This window comes from Chelonia mydas, chromosome 3 (genome assembly GCF_015237465.2).
Source record: "Chelonia mydas isolate rCheMyd1 chromosome 3, rCheMyd1.pri.v2, whole genome shotgun sequence".
NCBI lineage: Eukaryota > Metazoa > Chordata > Testudines > Cheloniidae > Chelonia > Chelonia mydas.
The window spans coordinates 35,095,723-35,116,349 of NC_057851.1; the positions used below are offsets into that span (position 1 = coordinate 35,095,723).

General features: G+C 39.5%; 1 protein-coding gene across 19 annotated transcripts in view; it reads left to right on the forward strand.

Annotated features, from left to right (window-relative positions):
* Positions 1-20,627, forward strand: part of MYT1L (myelin transcription factor 1 like) — a 387,237-nt gene that overhangs the window by 224,214 nt on the left and 142,396 nt on the right. For all 19 annotated transcript variants that reach the window (XM_037894144.2, XM_043542308.1, XM_043542307.1 and 16 more), the window contains exons 3-5: positions 9,537-9,591; positions 9,774-9,807; positions 10,107-10,169. In XM_037894144.2, coding sequence (XP_037750072.1) covers positions 9,537-9,591; positions 9,774-9,807; positions 10,107-10,169 — 152 coding nt within the window. The remainder of the gene's footprint in view (positions 1-9,536; positions 9,592-9,773; positions 9,808-10,106; positions 10,170-20,627) is intronic.

Genomic DNA, 20,627 nt, shown 5'->3' on the forward strand with positions numbered 1-20,627 from the left:
ATCCATGGTACGCCCACATCTTGAATACTGCATGCAGATGTGGTTGTCCCATCTCAAAAAAGATATATTTGAACTGGAAAGGGTTCAGAAAAGGGCGACAAAAATGATTAAGGGCATGGAACGGCTTCTATATGAGGAGAGATTAATACGACTGGTACCTTTCACCTTAGAAAAGAGATGATAAAGAGAGGATATGATAGAGGTCTATAAAATCATGACTGGCGTGGAGAAAGTAAATAAAGAAGTGTTATTTACCCCTTCTCAGAATACAAGAACTAGGGGTCACCAAATGAAATTAATAGGCAGCAGGTTTAAAACAAACAAAAGGAAGTATTTCTTCACGCAATGCACAGTCAACCTGTGGAACTCTTTTCCAGAGGATGTTTTGAAGGCCCAGACTATAACAGGGTTCAAAAAAGAACTAGATAAATTCATGGAGGATAGGTTCATCAATGGCTATTAGCCAACCTGGGCAGGGATGGTGTCCCTAGCCTCTCTTTGCCAGAAGCTGGGAATAAGTGACAGGAAGTGGATCACTTGATGATTACCTGTTCTGTGTATACCCTTTGGGGCACCTGGCACTGGCCCCTGTCAGAAGTCACGATACTGGGCTAGATGGACCTTTGGTCTGACCCAGTATGGCCGATCTTATGTAAGTTCCGGCCAGGAGCAAATTTTTGAGGCTAGGTTATAAAAAGAAATGCTGACCAAATCTGGGATATAACAATAGTGCAAATATGTCTTTGTAATAAAACTCTGTTCAGGAATCCTGCAGTTTGACTTGCTATAAACCAGCCTTTACTTGATAGCTGAAGAGTGACAAGAAAACAAATTTTAAATTGCAAACCATGTCATGGAATCATCTAATTCCCAGCCTATCTGTTCCATCTGCTCTTGAACATTCTGTCTCCAATCTTTTCATGAATGTTACCAGTACTTTTCTTTTTCAAACAAAGAAAAAACAAAATATCACAATATTTTAGTAACATTTCCTCTTGGCACTAGTAAATCTTATGGCAATCTTGCATTTACCAGTAGTTATCATAGATTCATAAATGTCAAGACCAGAAGTGACCATTAATGATCATTAAGTCTGACCTGCTGCATAACACAGGTCATAGATGCTCACCCAGTAATTTCCGCATCAAACCTATGATTTCTGCTTGAGCGATAGCATTTTTTTCAAATCCTGTGTTGATTTAAGGATGTCAAGTGATGGAGAATCCACCACATCCCTTGATAAATTGTTCCAAGGGTTAATTACCCTCATTGTTAAAAATATGCACCTAGTTTCCAGTCTTAATTTGTCTAGGTTCAGCATCCAGGCATGCTGTCATTAAGCCTTTCTCTACTATATTTAGGAGTCCTCTACTATCAGAAATCACTTCCCCATGCACACCATGATCAGGCCACTTTTTTTTTTTTTACTTCTTTTGGATAAGCTAAATAGACTGAGTTTCTTACTGTAAGGTATGTTTTCCAGACCCTTAATCATCAATCATAGCTCTATTCTGAACCTTTCCCAATTTTGCAACATCCTGTTTGAAGTGTGGACACCAAAACTGGTCATGGAATTCAAATAAGCGTCTCACTAATGCCATATACAGAGGTATTATACCTCCTCCACTGGGTGCTCATGTTCAGTTGGTTATCTAAGTCCTTTTCACTTTTCCTTGTGACTTCAGCCCAGGATACCATCTTCTAAGTATGACCTACATTCTTTGCTCCTAGATGTTGGTCCTTGAAACTGACATGTTCAAACGAGCCAGTTTTAGCAAAATGATTCATATCAGTCTGTATAACTGAGCTATCCATAGCATTTTTTATCTTTCCACCAATTTTTGTCATCTGCAGATTTCACCAGCAATTACTTTATTTTTTCTGTGAATAGCATTGGGCCAAGAACAGATTCCTATGTGATCCCAATAGAAACAACCCCATAGGATCATGATTTTCCATTTACAGTTACTTGCATTACATTATTTTTAAAGATCTATCCATTAACCAGTATGGGACGTACTGATTGTGTACAGTGCTCATTTTATTATCAGAATGTGGTACAAGACATATTCTTTACAGAATGTCCACATAGCCACCTTTATCAACCAAATTTGTAATCTCATCAAAAACTATATTAAATTTGTTTGACAAAACCTATTTTCCATACAATTGTGTTCGCAATTGGCATAGTTATGCTACCATCCATTAAGTTTTTACTATTGCATCATATCAACCTGTTCACGATTTTGCCCAGGATCGATGTCAGCCTAACTGGCCTTTAGTTATGCAAGTCACACATTTACCTTTTAAAAATTGTTACAAAATTTACTTTTCCCCAGTGCTCTGGAAACACCCAGTGTTCTAGGATTTGTTATAAATCAACATTAATCATTCAAAGAGCTCCTCGGCCAATTCTCCTAATATTATTGGGTGCAAATTATCCACTAGTACTGATTTTAAAATGTTTAATTTTAAAAGTTGTGTTTTATAATCTCCCTAGTTCCTGATAAGAAAATACTTTCTATTCTGTCACTTTAAAATATGACTACATCATCCTGCTTCTTGACAAATACAGAACAGAAATAGTTATTGAATATTTCTGTCTTTTCTGCATCATGATTGATAATTTTACCATCCTTTTTGAATACCAGATGGATTTAATTTGTTCCTGATATAGTTAAAGAGTTCCATCTTATTAGCCTTAATCCTACTAGCTGCAGATTTTCCATTGGTATGTGTAAATTCCCTTATCAATAGTTGTAATTTCCAATCCCTGATTTGTACTCGTTATAAACTTCCATGTTTTTCTATGATTTATATATTTAATTACTACTTTCTACTTTCACTTCCCCTCTTAACCAAGATATTTTTTAAACCAAAGAAGCCCTCTCACATGATTGTGGAATTGTGTGTGGATGGGATAGGGGGGAGTGCTTGTTTGTTTTGAGGGGGTCATCTAATAAATTATTCTTAAACAACTCCCAACCTTCATTCACAGTTTTATATTTAAATGTTTCCTCCCACTCAGTTTTGCTCATGATTTTTTTCAGCTTTAGGAAATTGGCTCTTTTAAAGCACCATATATATATAGTTGGTTGGGACTACATTCTGTTTGCACATAAATGAAATTAGGTAATAATGACTTGCATCTAGGTGACCAACAATTTTCAATTCAATTTCTCTAAGTTGGTTCCAGTTCGTTTTGTTTTGGAAAGTTGTCATCTATAATTTTTAGAAACACCAAGGTTATTTTATTGATAGAAATCCCTGGTGGTAATGCAATTTTCCTTTCTGCACATTAGAGATACATGTTTAAGGAGCTGTTCATCCTGTATCCTTGTTGATTTGGTTGTCTATAACAGATACCCACCAGTACCTTGTCTTGTGATTTCTCAGAAAGAACATTGATCCATAAGCATTCTAGATCGTGTCTTCTGAAAGCAGGTAGTGGTGTCTTTGACGTAGTGTGCTACCTGCATCCACTTCTGCCTATTCCCTGAATACGGTGTATCCAGTGATTTTAACATTCCATGCAGCTAACCGGGTTTCAGCAATACCAGTAATAGTCAATTTCTTTTTGTTAATGAGCATTTCTTGTTAATGACACTAAACTGGGAGGAGTAGTAGATACGCTGGAGGGTAGGGATAGGATACAGAGGGCCCTAGACAAATTAGAGGATTGGGCCAAAAGAAATCTGATGAGGTTCAACAAGGACAAGTGCAGAGTCCTGCACTTAGGACGGAAGAATCCAATGCACTGCTACAGACTAGGGACCGAATGGCTCGGCAGCAGTTCTGCAGAAAAGGACCTAGGGGTTACAGTGGACGAGAAGCTGGATATGAGTCAACAGTGTGCTCTTGTTGCCAAGAAGGCCAATGGCATTTTGGGATGTATAAGTAGGGGCATTGCCAGCAGATTGAGGGACGTGATCGTTCCCCTCTATTCGACACTGGTGAGGCCTCATCTGGAGTACTGTGTCCAGTTTTGGGCCCCACACTACAAGAAGGATGTGGAAAAATTGGAAAGAGTCCAGCGGAGGGCAACAAAAATGATTAGGGGACTGGAACACATGACTTATGAGGAGAGCTGAGGGAACTGGGATTGTTTAGTCTGCGGAAGAGAAGAATGAGGGGGGATTTGATAGCTGCTTTCAACTACCTGAAAGGGGGTTCCAAAGAGGATGGATCTAGACTGTTCTCAGTGGTAGCTGATGACAGAACAAGGAGTAATGGTCTCAAGTTGCAGTGGGGGAGGTTTAGGTTGGATACTAGGAAAAACTTTTGCACTAGGAGGGTGGTGAAACACTGGAATGCGTTACCGAGGGAGGTGGTGGAATCTCCTTCCTTAGATATTCTTAAGGTCAGGTTTGACAAAGCCCTGGCTGGGATGATTTAGTTGGGGATTGGTTCTGCTTTGAGCAGGGGGTTGGACTAGATGACCTCCTGAGGTCCCTTCCAACCCTGATATTCTATGATTCTATTTCTAATTTCTCGTGTTTATTTCTCATGCTTCTAACATTGGTAAATAGGGAGTAGAAGAATTTCTTCTTACATCCTTGATGGCTTGATTATTTACATTCAAGCTACCTTGATTCTATGTCTGAGCATATGTATTGTACTTGGCCTCTTATTATCTTCCTCCCTAGATGCTAGTTTAAAGTCCTCCTGATTAAAGCTGGTCAGGAATTTTTAAACTATTTTTTTAAACTATTAAACTATTTTTTGTCAGAAAATACAACATAGATAATGACAAGGAAACTCCAGAATACCCAATTGCCTTATGCGTACAGCTCTGCCATTGGATGAAGGAGTCCCACGTCCAAGTCCCTATTCTGCCTGATTTGAACCAGGGGTTTGAATGTAGGTCTCTGTAATGGGGTGAGACTCACCACTCTGGCAACTCCTGTGGGTTGTCTTGGGAATTAGCTCTGCATGGGAGTGCACCCTCCTTGGGTAGTGCCTCACCACCATCACTCCTGCTCTAGGATACAAATCTCTCCAAGGACGGTGGTGTCCTCTTCAGCGACACAGCCCTCTGGCTATGCCAGGGGCAGTGCTCCACTTTTGGGGGACCTGCAGTCCGCTCTTCATCCACTTCCCTTAGTGGGTGGCTACTGCAGCAAATTGTCTGGCCACTTATCTTTTGGCCCCACCATCCTTTTTATCCTTGCCTCAGGGCCTCAGCCTGCAAATCCCAGCAGCCAGCCAGGAGCTGTCTGCCGCTCACCCGGTTCTGGCTAGCAGTACTGTTCTGTCCAGGGTGCTGGCAGTTCTCTTAGCCCTCCAGAGGCACAGGCCTTCCTCCCTGGGCTCCCAGCAGAGAACTGCCTTCCTCTGCCCTGCAACTCCTTTTTTTTGTATGGGCCTGCTTCGCTCTGATTGGCTGCTCCCTTCAGCCCTTCTCTGATTGGCTGCTTCCAGTGCAGCCTCCCTAGGGCTGCTTTTATCCCCTTTTCTGCCAGTGAGGGGCAACCTAATCATTAGGCTATTTGGCTATGCTGATAAAAACTTTGAAAGACTATGGGGTTCATCCCAGTTCAAAATGGGAAACATTTTGAAATCTCAAAACTTTTCATGGGACTGGAAAACCATTTCCCACCCAGCTTTACTCCTGACCGTTCTAGTTAATCTTTCATCCAAGCCATACATCCTCCTTTCTCCAGAGAAGGTGGCCCAATGTTCCATGAAAATGTAAGTACATGTCATGGAATGTAACTTTTGTGTAGAAAGTAGGGCTCCTGAGATGAACTCCTTCCTACTCATTAAGGCCAAAATCCTTTCCTTCTATCTCTAACAAAACCTGAGGAAATGGACACTGCTGAGGGATTCTCCAAGAAGCATTGAATTCTGCCCCCAACGTCATAGATGGCTAGGAAGGCAGGTACATTACTTCTGTGACTGCTCACTTGCTGTAACAGCATCTACAGCTGTTACATACCCCTACATAGGACAGTTGAACTTGGTTGTGTGGACACTCTATCACTCAGTCTGCCTCCTCCCCCTCCACCAGTTCCCACGTCATCAGGTTCCTGCACTGGGGTGGGATCACAATTTGGTCCTTTAAGCAAAATCTTCCTTTCAAGAGAACTGTGGATGCATGCATAAGTACACTGGCTCTCATTTCAAGTCCTCTTTGGACCTGAGTATTGTGGATCTCACCTATGGACAAATTTGTGGTCCTCCTCTTCAGCTATCAGTGTGGTTAGTATACATGAAGCTGTATCTGGGGTTAGAGATACACATGGGTTTCTTGAATCAAGATAGCTAATTTGGTTGGCAAACATGGGCAAACCAACCTCTTCCTTGTCCTGCACCTGAATTTACACAGAATATCATCTTAACTGGGATTACCACTATATGAAGCACATTTATGTCTGTATTATCAGGCTAAGATCGTAACAGTTAATTCAGCAGACTGTTCCACGGTTGATTATGCCAGATAATGTTTTCCAAACATTACCACACACAGGTAACTCCACTTCTAGGCCTTTGCAGTATGTTGCTTTCTTGTCAGTGAAGTGAAAAGAATGTGGCACATGTGATGGATTTTTGTGATATGCCAAACAGGCTGTTCCATGCTAGGCATGGAAAAGGTGGTAGCTAGGTTACACGAAACAGTCACAAACACGGCTGTCTTCACTTCGGTGATAGGCATGCCACGTTTATCAGAAACCATCCTGTCAAGGCTGGACTTAGAATTTAAGTGAGTTTTCTCCCAAAGGTGTTAGCAACATAGCTGATGACCTCTTTAACTCATCATGCAGGGCCAGAAGCTGGGGAGGGATTGTGTCACCAAATCAATACGTGAATGACACACACACAGTTCTAACGTCTCCCATATGAAATGGAGTTCAGCTGCCTTTGTAGCACTATTTTGCCTTTCCCAAGACCTCACAGAGCCTGAGGGGGGGCTGGAGGGCTAGGGTAAATGCACATTGTCTTCTCTCTAGCCCTACAGAGATTCCAAAGTTTAGGGATGAATTCCTAATTCCGACACTTTGCTGCAGAATAAGTACCTAAATTTAAAGAGTCTTTCCTAGGAGGAGGTATTGAACCACATTGCCTGGGACCAGAGGCACCAACCAGGTGAGGTACAGCGCCTCTGTGAGGATGTCACTTCCCTTCCACAGATCCCGGTTTCTGGGGGGGCTCCAGATCCTAGTCAGTGCAGGAGCAGCCCCCTCCCTGAAGGTAAAATGGTTGTGGGGAGCTCCATGAAAGGATCCTCACTGAGTTTTCCTGCCCCTGAGTTACTTCCTGTGGGTTTTACCACAGGACGGGGAGACCTAACCAACTGTCATGTGCTGATTGGCCTCATCTCAGCCAGAGGCTCAAACCTGTAGAGGCAGAAACAGCCAAAGCAGGGACTGCTGCACTGGCAGGCAGGAGGACGGAAATGGGGTCCAACTGGACCTACTCTCCCATGCTGCCCTTCTGGACTCAGAACTGTGCAGTGGTGACTCCCCCAACTCTAGGGACATTGGGACCCAGGTGATGTCTCCCCTGCCCCTGCCATGTGGGCTTGGGAGAAAGCTGCAAAAAGGAGCCAGCCAGAGATTCCATCTGGTAGGGACAGAAGCAGACAAAGTAGGGGTCTTTAGGTCCTTTGGAGAACTTTCTACAGTTTTGACAGGACTTCCTTTGCCCTGTGCTGGTTGGCTTTTTGATCTAACCCTCTCCCTTCCCGATCCCTCACAGTCTCTTCTTCCTCTCCCCTTTCCTGTCCCCTCCCCCACATCCTTTACATTCAGTGTCCTCTCTCCCTTTCCATAAGATTATCTTTTCCTAACTAATTCGTCCCCCTCAAAAAATTGTGGAACTACCATCACATTGTTCACTCTGCTTTTGTATTTAGTTTGTAAGCTCTTCACAGTGGAGACTGACTTTTTGTTCTGTGTTTATACAGTGCCTAGCACAATGGACTCCTAGGTGGTATGGGAATACAAATAAATAACAATAATCTGCTACAACAATTAGTGGAGTTGGGTGTAAAGGATTAATTGCAAGTTGTATGAGTCTGTGTTTCTGAGGTTTTCGCATTTAAAGGTATTCTTTAGTCATATCTGAGCCATTGTGAAAAGATTGTGGGTACAAATCCCTGTGCTTTTGCATAAGACAGTTGAGAGCAGCAGTCTCAGCTGTCAATCCAAATATTACCATAAACTGACAACCAATTTTGTGTGTGGTCTTTGGAAAACAAACCCCCTAGGGGTTGTCTGCATCCAATTTGGTGCTCCTGATTTCTAAGCTTTGCTTGTGACCTTTACAATAGCACTCCTATATGTGTGGACCTACCTGGGTCTCAGTACCCAGTGTCTCTACATCTCAGGTGGCTGCTGCACCAGACTTTGCACCTAAGGGATGGAATATATTTTTCCCTGTTATGGCCTTTGTTTCAACAAATTCCAGTAAGATCTGTATTTGTGACCAAGAGGATTAAAACGACTCTTAGACTGGACTGAGTGCCCTTTTGAAGATCCATTGGGACCAATGCAGATGTATTGGATCAGATGCTATTTGGAGAATGGAGGGATTAGGAGAAGCCACACAAGCATATTGAAACTTGTATAGGTCACTGTTTATGCTTCCAGCTAAGATCTGATGGGAAACCCTTTATCTGACCAGTAAAGACATAAGAGTGCCAGAATATTTACTATCGCATAATTCATCACCCCAGATGGGAGTCCTGTTTATAAAATGAAGAGGCAGATATAGCCACATTCAGTAATTAAGCACTTTATTTAGACTTGATAGTATTTACCTAATCAATGGGATACATCAAGAAAAGACCAAAATCCATATTAAATAGTTGTTTGCGATGTTGTAGATGTGTTGGTCCCAGGTTATAAGAGAGACATGGTGGTGAGGTATTATCTTTCATTGAACCAGCTTCTGTTGGTGGAAGATACAATCTTTTGAGCTTCACAGACCTGAAGAACTCTGTGTAGTTCAAAAGCTTGTATCTTCCACCAACATAAATTGGTCCAATGAAAGGTATTACCTTACTTACATTGTCCCTCTCATATTAAATAGTACCAGGCAGACCTATGTACCCCAATCATGTCTCTTTGTTCCCATCTCATTCTCTTTTCCTTTCTCTTATTCCCTGACTATTTATCCACTCTAAAGCCACCTGTAATAAGGCAAGCTATGAAATGGGGCTACTTGACCTTAGTTTCAAACTATATAGAAATGTATTATACCCTTGTTGCAAAAAATATATCCAAGTAACCTGGGTTTCCTGTCAAGAAAATCCTTTCAAAAATAGAGGACATTTATGACTTTTACAGTTTTACAAAATCTATTATGAAAGAGGGCATGCAAGCAGACTGATTAAAGCAAAAATCACCATGCAATTTCTGTTTTTAAACAAATATAGGGATCCTAAAAATCCTTTCTAAAGTATAATTTCCCTTACAGGATAAAATGGAATTAAAATATTGCCAATAAATTGTGTGAGAGACTGTATCAGTCTGTGCATTGATAGTCTGTGCATGCAGGATAAGAACATTGACTGCCTGCTAATCTATTCCCAGATGGAGGTGGATGCAGACGAGAAGCGCCATCGCACACGCTCCAAAGGTGTTCGAGGTACGTCTCTTGCTTCAGTAAATCACTCAAGGCCCCCACTCAGGGTGACCTTCATCCTCCAGAATCTCTTTGCACGATTCATTCTGACCCTTGCTTTTATACAATCTTTTTGGTAATTTTCTGTAGAAGGAGGGTACTTGTAATAGATGATAAATTTTTATATATTTTCCATCTCTCTGCAGTTCCCGTGGAACCAGCCATACAAGAGCTGTTCAGGTTAGTGCTCTGAGTGTAAAATGTATCCCCATTAGCAATTTAGAAAATTCATGCCTTTTAATGGGTATAATGCACTTTCAAGTTCATTGGTGGTTTGCTCATGCCCTGCTGCACTGATGAAATTAATTCCCCTGAGACTTGCTAATAAAAAGCATCCCCTCTTTTTTTCCCTTCAGTTATTTGATTTCTCTCTTTCTGTCTTTGTTGCCCTCCATCTCTGTAATATCTACTGCCTGCTTTTAGTATCATCTTCCTGCAGCATACCGGCACCTATATAATTAATTCTTTCCTTTTTGCAGCTGTCCTACTCCTGGTTGTGATGGCAGTGGTCATGTTAGTGGCAAATATGCAAGACACAGAAGGTAATATCTGTAATTTTTTGTATATAGTGAAGAGATTTGATAAGCAAGTTATCTGACTTGACCTTGCTAACGACCCAACCAATGATAAAAAATAGGGATTGGATATTCTAGAAGCCATTCAGTTTCATACATTTTTTCTTTTCTCTTTCTTTTTTTCCAACTACTTTCTATCGTTTATATATATATCCTTTATTAGGATGCTCAAAATATTTAAAAATGTGATCACATTTAAGCACAATGTAAATTAAAAACTAAAACTATCCAAATGAGGACAAGTCCCAAACTCTCTTAGCAAACTTACCACAATTCTATATGCATCCTAATCAGGTAGGTGGTAACCTTGAATGTCTTGCAAAATCTATCACATTGTTTTGCTGAGAACACTTGTTTCTGCTTCCCATCTTCTCTCAGTGTTTGTATGCAGTTCTGTAGTTCATGTGTGGCAAATTAAAATTTGACCTTATTGACATTTTGGTGCCAGCGTGACTTCTATCATTTAATGTAGTTCATAACTGGAACGAAAGCATAAGCTTTTGAGTACAGAGAGTTCAATGATGAGGTTAGATTCAAAGGGCAAAGTCTAGGACAGATCCATGATAATGAGACTTTGAAATTCAGATGATTATACTCTAGTCGTAAATACTGTTACTTCAGCTCCTAAACTGTGAGTGGAGAAATCTCCAGAAGGAGAATGTGTTTAGCTATTAATTGCTAATAATACATCAAGGCAGGATTGCATTATGTATACCTATGTCTGAAAGTCGTCTAGAATATAATCTTTACATTCCTATGTTTGCAGTGTAAATGTTCAAAATAGCATGTGGAACATGCAGATAAACAACTTTGGTTTCTTATGCAGTTTGTTCAAGCATTTCTTGTACAATATTGTGAAAATTTACCCGTTAGTAAATAAGCTTTTGAATTTTTCTTATATATGGAGTACATTTTATTTAACTTGTTTCATATGACAACCAATGTAGAAGACAAAATGGCTGACATTTTGGCCCTCTTTCTATTGAACTGGAACAAGTTATTTAATCTAGCATGAAATTGTTCTAAACTTTTGTATTTTTTCATTATTGATTCTTGTAAATAGTATTGTTGTCAGATTATAACGAAACTATTGCTATTTAAAGAATAAATATTTCATGCGAAATTCAGTGGCCATTTTGTAATAAATTACATATATCCACTAAGGATTAAACTAAAATAACTAATTCAATTTTTGAACCAAAGGTATAAGGTAGATGTATAAATCTACTCTACTATCTGAGTTTCTTTTCAAAGACATATAAGTCCACAGTTAAGTCCACACAAATATTTTTTTAAAAATTAAGACCATAAAAGCGATAAACATGTAAAAATTCTTTTGAATGCTGTTTTAAAGGAAAAGTTAACCATTTTGGTTTCTTTATTACCATATTCAAATTTCTTGCTCTAATCATGTTGTCGTCCATAAAAGTAAAGGTGGCTTCATTTTTGTATTTCTATCAGAGATTTGAATAATTTAGCAGAAATATTAAAAATCACATTCCTTAAGACTATTTAGGACTTCCAGTTTCAAAACGTATCATTCTTTTGTTCATTTTCTTCATATAAATACAAGTCTAATCAGCAATTAATGAATGGCACCAACCCCCCTTTTTTTCTTCTTCAGAAATTCCATGAATAGTCAACAGTTAAATGATAAAGTTATAATGTCCTCCACAGGAAATAAACAATACAAAATTAACTGAGTGCACTTCTTTGCATTTCATGCGATTTGGATTCAGTTTTCAAAAACATGTTTCCTGAAATCAAACTAAGGAAACAATTTCCAAATGAAATTTTGTTTGAACAGAACAGTCACAGCAGTCTCTTCTGAATTGCTGTACCTCTGTGTGCGCGTGTGTTTGTGTGTGTGTGTGTGTGTGTACGTACACTATAATCCTTTTTCAGATGGGAAGCACAGGGAATAGCTGTAAAGTTGGACAAGATTAGGTGCAGTTTAGAAATATTAATTCTGGATTTTGCTTCCTTGACATGATTCTGGTGTGTCAATACAAGAACAGACTGAATCTCAGAGTTGCTAATTAAATGAATTTTTTGTGGAGGACTCACAAAGCAGAAAAATTGGAAACGTATCAAAAACTCTTTTTTCTGCTTGCTAAAGAATGTCTCTTCTTTTTTAACACCGTGACTGTCAATCCACTACTCAGATTATATTCAACTAGCAGATCTCCTATTAATTTGATTAGGAACCATTTTTTGTTGGGGTTCACAACATGGTTTCTGGTTCAGAAAAGATTGGTTTTCAATTATTGTATCAAATCTTATCAATAAATAATTTAAAATAATTTTGAAAATATTTTTCTTGTTTCAAACTCCCCCCCCCCACACACACACTCCTAATATTGGTTGTTATCAGGGACAGGGGGAGAAAATAAACATTTTATGTAAAAGAAAATCAAAAAGTCTAAAAATTCCAGATGTGTGTTCAAGACGTTTATATATCTCCAATGAAACGTAACTCAATTTCATTTAGCCTCACAGAACAGAGTTTAATAAGGTTATGACCTTTCTATTCACAATAACAGACCAGCTCTTTATTATGAATGAAAGGTGTTTGCTTCCGCTCGGAAATTGTTTAGCAGTTCTCCAGAATTTTGTAATTTTTTTTTTCTTCCTGGGATCTCTTGAGTTCTTTGGGATTTGTGACCTTTTTTCTTAACAAACACACTATGACATAATTTTATCCAGCTTCACATGGTGTCTATCACTCTGATATATTTAATTGAAACCCACAAAGTAAATACATACAAATGTAAGACAAATCTTTGGGCTGACACTTCATTATTTTGGTGGGAACATAGCAGGTGGTAGGGAAAGCAATGTTTATAGCTTTAGCTTTTCTGGGTTTAAATCCCTCAAGGTGTCTTATATCCCTGATTTTCTTTTAATAATAATAATAAAAAACCCCAATCTCTATAAATATAGGCTCCTATCCTGCAATTTTTAGAGTAACAGCCGTGTTAGTCTGTATTCGCAAAAAGAAAAGGAGTACTTGTGGCACCTTAGAGACTAACCAATTTATTTGAGCATGAGCTTTCGTGAGCTACTTCATCCGATGAAGTGAGCTGTAGCTCACGAAAGCACATGCTCAAATAAATTGGTTAGTCTCTAAGGTGCCACAAGTACTCCTTATCCTGCAATTGTGTCATCACTGGTGGATCCTTATATCTGTGTGAGTGAATGGGGCATGGTTCAGTCATAGGGATTCCCCTGCCTGAATCAAATTGCAGGATTGGGGCCAATGTTGACATTGACCGAACAAATGGTAGCAGTTGATTGTGCTGATTCATGCAAATATGTCCGTTTTTTGCTTCACTGGGCCAAATTCTGCTCTGAAATTACACACATGCAACATGACTGACTGCAAAGAAGTTGTACGTATGTAACTTAGAGCAGAATTTACCCATATTGTTATTATTTATATAATAGGAGCAGCTGGAAACCCCAACCAAGACTTGGGCCCCATTGTGACAGGGAATACAACGTAATAAGAGGCAGTTCCTATCTTGAAGAGTTTACAGTCTGAGGTTCTGGTACTGCAAAGACTTATGCATGTGTTTAACGCTACATATCATTGAAGCCACTGAGATTACTCACAGTGCGTAAAGTTGAACATGTGAATAAACCTTTGCAGTATCAGGCACTACAAAATGACAGGACAGACAGTGAGTGGGAGCAGAAACAAAGGCATAGAGCAGGGGTGGCCAAACTGGCATACAAGCCACATGTGGCTCTTTTACCGTTAAGTGCAGCTCATGGAGCCGCCCCCGACCCCAGGGTAGGGGCTTCTGCCCAGCAGGGACAGCAGGTCTCGGGGCTTCAGCCCCATGAGCCGCACCTGCGGGAGCTCAGGGCTTCAGCAGGAGCGGGGATGAAGCCCCAAGAACCGGCAGGTGCCTCCCACAGGGCAGAAGCCCTGAGCCCTGGCTGGTATGCCCCAATTCTCGAACTTCTGAAGATTGTCATACGTGGCTCAGAAGGGCAGTAGGTTTGGCCACCCTGGAGTAGAGAGTCGAAGTGACTTGCTCAAGGTCACACAGCAAGTCAGTGCCAGAGCTAGGAATAAAACCCAAGGTTTTTGAGTTCCAGTCCAGAAACTATCCACTGGTTCATGCTGCCTGGATTTCTTTCTTGGCAAGTATTTACTTGATACCCCTCAGATCCACTGTGGACTGTTGTTTAACCACACATGGTAATTAGATACTCTGAAAAATTATGAATTATTTGTCGATATAATAATAGTGACTTCAAGGAGTGGCTATGGGTCCTGATTCTGCAAATGCTTTTGCTTGTGAGTAGTCAAACTGAATATAATGGGACTACTCACACCAGTAAACGTAAACTACTCACACCGGTAAAGTATCTCACGTGTGATTGTTAGCTAAATACCTGAAGACATCCCTGGGTTTGATCCTGCTTCCATTAAAATAAATGGGAGTTTTACCATTGATTTTAATGGAAACAGGATCCGGCCCTTATATATACAACAATAAATGAAACGGCATGAGTTCAAATTCTTCTTTTCATTATGCAGGCACATCACCTGTGTAACTAAGAGCAAACTGTGGCCACTGTTACTTCTCTGGTAGATGTAAATGGCAGTTTTGGAAGTATTAAAGCCTACTGTGTTTCTATGGATTTTGAATTTTGTATTAAAATGCACATTATTTATGCAAAAGATGGATATGGTCTATCATATAAATATGTAAAATATGTATATCATATAAAACTCTTAACTAGATTCCATTAAAAAAATAGTGAGTCCGAGCAACGGCCTATTTTTAAAACCTCCATAACATGGTTGCTTAATTCCCTCCCCCCCTTAAATAACAGAAGCAATTAGGTTCTATTATGGACTAATCACTTGCCAAATACCACATGCTTCAAAATGAAAACCATTTTTAACAAATATGAGAAGAAAACAATTTTAAACTGGTAGAGCAGTAATTTTTTAATATGTATAACTGCAAACAGCTGAAACTGTTGTATGGGAAATTGGTAAGGGGAAAAAAACATTCCTAGTCTAAGACCATGCAAATTAAGTTTCAGTGCAGAATGAATTTTTAAGGCTGAATCATAAATCCTTCAGATTTAAAATGGAAATATTGATGGATCCCTAACCGTGTGTTGCAGTGTAGAAAAAGTAGAATGTGGCTGAAATAAACAGAACAAACCCAAACATTTCATTCAGACAGGAATCCTTTGTGCTCTTTGTTAAGTTCGTGTTGGAAGTATAGGGCTTCCCCCTGCCCCATTTTTCTCCATGTAACATTAAGGAAGCCTTTTTCAGAAGCAAACAAGTATCACAAAAGTGAAGAGAGGAGACACAAATAATGTTTGGATCTATAATATATGACTCATCACCAACTCTATAAAAGTATTTTGCTTTGTGACTACCCACCAAAGTATTACTTGATATTAACTTCTGTTTATTGTCTTTCTGTACTGTCGCTGGTCCTTTCATCTATGAAATTGTACAGATAGACATGTTGTGATCATTTTAATTTTTGAAGGATGAGATCTGTTCCTTAAAACAGAAGATTTGTTGTTAAAAAATGCACATACTTTACAATAAGCCATGCTCTCTTAATTAAAAAAAATCACGCTATTATTGTTTTGGTATTATATATTCTGTTTTAGTCCTGCCCATTTTAGAACAGACTGAGAAAAATAATTCAAACTCCAAACTTGAAAATTAAAAGACTCAAATATCTCTCTATTAGAAAATTATTGAATTTTCTCTGGCTTGTTGTGCCATATTTCTTATTCAAATTTTTTCATTTCATATACCTTTTCACCCACCAGTTTGATTGCCATGGCTGCAGCCGTGGGTGAATAATTGCCTGTCTTCACAGGAGCATGTTCTGGAGCTAAAGTCGAGTGCTTGCTTCCTGATGTATGCCTCATTTGGATTCTGCCGACAGCCTAGGGGCTGTATTATTCATGCCTTGACAGATAGCACTCACTAAAAGCATTGGAACAGGGCCAGGTACTGGCAGAGAGATAGCGGAGCATTGCAACTTGCAACTGAGAGGAGCATCTATAATACAAAAAAAGAGAAATCCTCATACCTCCCTTTTACTGGTTTCACTTTGATGGAAAATTCATTTGCATCAAAATAAAATACCCTAAAAATAAATACATTTTTTTTCTAAACCACGCATGAAAGTTTAACACAATTTTCCACGTTTAATTGCAAAGCTGATTTTAATTAGTAAGGCCCTACATGTGAAAAATGAAGATTCACTTGGGTGAGTGTAACACATTGCAGTGTCTGCTGAATGCTCTAATTAATGTATGGCTGCTGTACAACAGGGTGCACTATGGGATATTTATGAAAAATTCTGTGCACGCAGCCATCTATCTGTATTTTAGTTCTTGAATCTACAAGAATAAATACCCCCCCCCCCTTATTCTTTATGAGACATCATTGTGCATGCCATCACTCCATCCATAAACTTTATGGTATGCCTGTCCTTTTTACTATTTGTCAATGATATCATAAATCAGAAGTCAGGACATACATATTTTAACATTAATTTGATAGCAGAGCATGGCTGCACAGTCTGCAAAAATCGAGGTCCATTGATACATTTGTGTAAAGTATAAAAGCCTAAGCACAGAACAGTGAGGTCTTTCTTATTTTTATGCCACAGTGAAAAATCCTGGTGAATGCTGGAAATAAAGACAAATGTATCTTCATTTCACTCTAAGCTAATAGCCAACTTTTATTATACTATCACAATAATGATAAAATGAACAACTGGGTGTTTTCCTAAGGAAAAACTATACATCAGCACTAAATAAACAGTGCCTTTCTATTTTATTTACTGATATATTTTCTAAATATTTTGTTAAAATTGTGGTAAATGACAAGAATTATACTTTAAAGACATTTTATATAGAATGTAATTCATTACTCAGGTATTTTTTAACATATTTTAATAAGAAGAGATGCACTACTTTGTTAAATCCAGTTAAATATTTTCTTCAACTAATTTTCAGTTGTAAGCGAAAGAGCATAGGGATTTTCAGAAGGAACACTGCAAACAATAAATAAATGTACTGACAGGGAATCCATAATGTATTAGAGGTCTGTATTGGCTGCTGTCTGGATTCAGCAATATACTCTTTCTCTGAATTGTTGATTAATGATTAAAAAGGTCCAGACTTGGGTCTGAAACAGCAACAAAATATATACCAGAAATTGGTGTGTGGTTCTGCATGCTGGTAGCTATTATCTAGGGCTTTCTGCACAAAGGAACCACAGTTCAATTCCTCCTACCACCATCTGGATTGGGAATAGCAATTTCAGTGGCAGCAAGTTTCAGAATCTTGATGTGCCAGAAGTAGTAGCCTAATAAAGGAGAGAAAATTCAAAGGCAGGCTATCAGAGGGTGCTGACCCATCTGTGCAGTGACAACAAACAGCAGATTTGGGAGTGGGACCTGCAGCAAGTCCCTGGGCTGGTATAGTGTGTGTTGCTGAGGTGATATGCTCATATTCTTTCAAATGGCAGGTGCTGGGCATATTTCTCATTCAGCACTTCACTTGCAGCCACAGTGTCTGCTGTGGAAAGGTCTGTGTGGAGGTGTTGCTGTCAGCCACTAAATAAATCAGGACTGAGAGGACAGTAAGGACAGGGAATAAAAGAAAGAACATATGGTAATACTGGGGAGATAATTCCCCCAAGAGGCCACTGCAAGTCTTCTACCTACAGGAAATTAGAATGGCTGGTTTGGTAGCTTGAGTGAACTCATAATGTGTTCTTATGATAGAAAAAGATGGTTTGAGGGTAAATTTATGGGTTCTACTTCTCAACTGGCAAAGAAAAAGTGCTGCAGAAGTGATCCGTAGAGATTGGGCAAGACAATTCATCTCTCTGTGCCTCAGTTTCCCTATCTGTAAAAGGGAAATAATGTTATTTATTCTCCTTTAGAAAGTGTCCTGAGATGTATGGATAACAAACACTGTACAAGAAATTATTGTTATGTACTATACTTGCAACTTTGTCTCTAGTATTTACCTACTTGTACATAAATAACGAAAGGCCTGATCAAATACCTACTGAAGTCAATGGGAGTCTGTTCATTAACTCCACTGGGCTGTGTATCAAGCCCTCTATCTGGCAGATTAGGCAGAATTCAAATTATTTATAAGGAGGGTTGAACTTATATTTAGAACCAACTGTATTTTTCCTACTTTGGATATATAGAACTACTACTCAGGCCTTGTCTACACTACAGGCGAAATTCGATCTAAGCTACGTAATTTGAGTTACGTGAATAGCGTAACTCAAATCGATGTGGTTTAGATCTACTTACCGTGGGGTCCACTCCCATCGACTCCCCCTACTCTGCTAAATCAGGTGGAGTACAGGAGTCGACAGGAGAGTGATCTGCAGTCGATTTAGCAGGTCTTCACTAGACCTGCTAAATTGACCACCGATGCATCGATCATGACTCGTTGATCTCCTGGTAAGTGTAGACAAGCCCTAAGTCGATTCTTTATGCTAAAAGCCTTATTATAATTACTGAGGTTTAATAAGCTAGGAATATTTTACACCTTTCTGTTCAATACTGTGCATTTTAGTAACAACCCTTTGTTATGGATATTGGTGTTGTGTAAAGTTAGTATGGGTCATAATAAACAGGCATATGCACTATAGTTTAACCAAATTTTGCATATATATTCTTCCCAAAGAGCATTCTGGGCTACAAAGAAGGTGAATGTCTTGAAAAAAAGCTTTTTTCTATGGATGATACAGTATTCTCATGAATCAGTGGTGCTCTACGTTCCCTTAATTCATTCCCACAGCTAGTTGTAATCCCAGTTCCCTTCTTAGTGAAGGCTGTACTGGCAAAAGTGTGAGCGATGAAAGTAGCAGGGAAAACAGGAAATTAAGAACGTTGTTGTTATATCTTTATCCCATGCTGATCACTATGGCATCTGAGCTGAGAACAGAACCCAGGACACCTGACTCCCAGTCCCCCCGATCTAACTACTAGACCACATTACTAGACAAAAGCCCATGGGTGGGTTCAGGGAGAAAAGAAAGAGAGGAAAAGGGAAAGAATTAGAAGAGCAAAAACAAGGTTGTGAGGAATAATAGGATAAAGAATAGGTTTTCTTTAAAAACAAACAAAAAACCCAGTATGATGTTTCTTTAAAAACCTTTTATTGAAATTCTTCCACAGACATCATTTCTTATTAGCAGCTGATATGAAGTACTGCTTCTAGCGGTGTCAGCTCAGGACAGTGGGCGGTTGGTTGCTTTAGAGTCATCTTCAATGACAATAATAAAAAAAAAGCCACAGTACAAAACCAAATGCCAAGTGGATACGCAGCTTGTGGGGATTTGGCACCGTACAACTTAAGGGCACGATCCTGTAAGCAACTGAGTAACTTTAGCCAGATGAGAGTCACATTGGGTTAGTTAGTTTCCTGTCTGCCTACCTGATTCTGCACCCTTTTCTGTCTCATACCGTACTGGCCAGCTGTGTTGTACAGTATTGCAAATGATATGTTACAGTAGTTAGTGGCAGTACTATTGTGACTGAAGTTAGTCGTGTGTGTTTGAAGGACCAAGTCCTAAATCAGTACTGTGCAATACAGTTTGTAATATTGTAAAGCATATTTTGCCAGTACAGGATATGATTATCCTCAAATGTTAACACCAGTCATTGTTTAGATGTTAAGCTCTTTGGGACAGGGACTTTTTGTTCTGTGTTTGTACACTACCTAGCACCACAGGGTCTTTGTCTATGACTAGGATGCTAGGTGCTACAGTTATACAAATAATAAATAATAATTTTCACTAGTTTGTTCCTAGAGCCGTTGCTAGTTGAAGGTCTTCAGGTTTTGACACAGTTTTTAATACTATTAGTAATTAATACTCTTAATTACTTAAGAGTATTAATTACTTAAAATACTCATTGGCTGGGGTGCAGGATCAGTTCAGCAAGCAGGAAACTAATGCAGTTTCTCCATCTGGCCAATTGCAACATCATGTGAAGGAAATCCACAATTATCTATCTATCTAGGTGTCACGGGATTGGTATGTCCCATCCTACTTTGGGGGCAAGGCAAGGGCTGTTGTAGTCCCGTAACTAGGTTTACTTGTACCATCTTAGCCTCGGAGGAGTGTAGCCTAATGGCCAGAGCGAGTCTGGCGGCCTTGGGTTTTCAGGTAGGACGGAACACCAATCAGTCTAGGGGCTCAGGCCCTCAGGCAGGGTGGAGCACCAAATAGTCTAGAGTCTGACATTCTCACTCTGGCACACAGCCTAAGGTCAGGAAGCTGACACCCTTATGTGGGGTTGGCAGCAGGACATAGGGCAGTAGTGGGCAACTCTCATTGGCCAGGAACGGCTAATTGAGGCCACTGGGAGCTGCGGGCAGCCATGC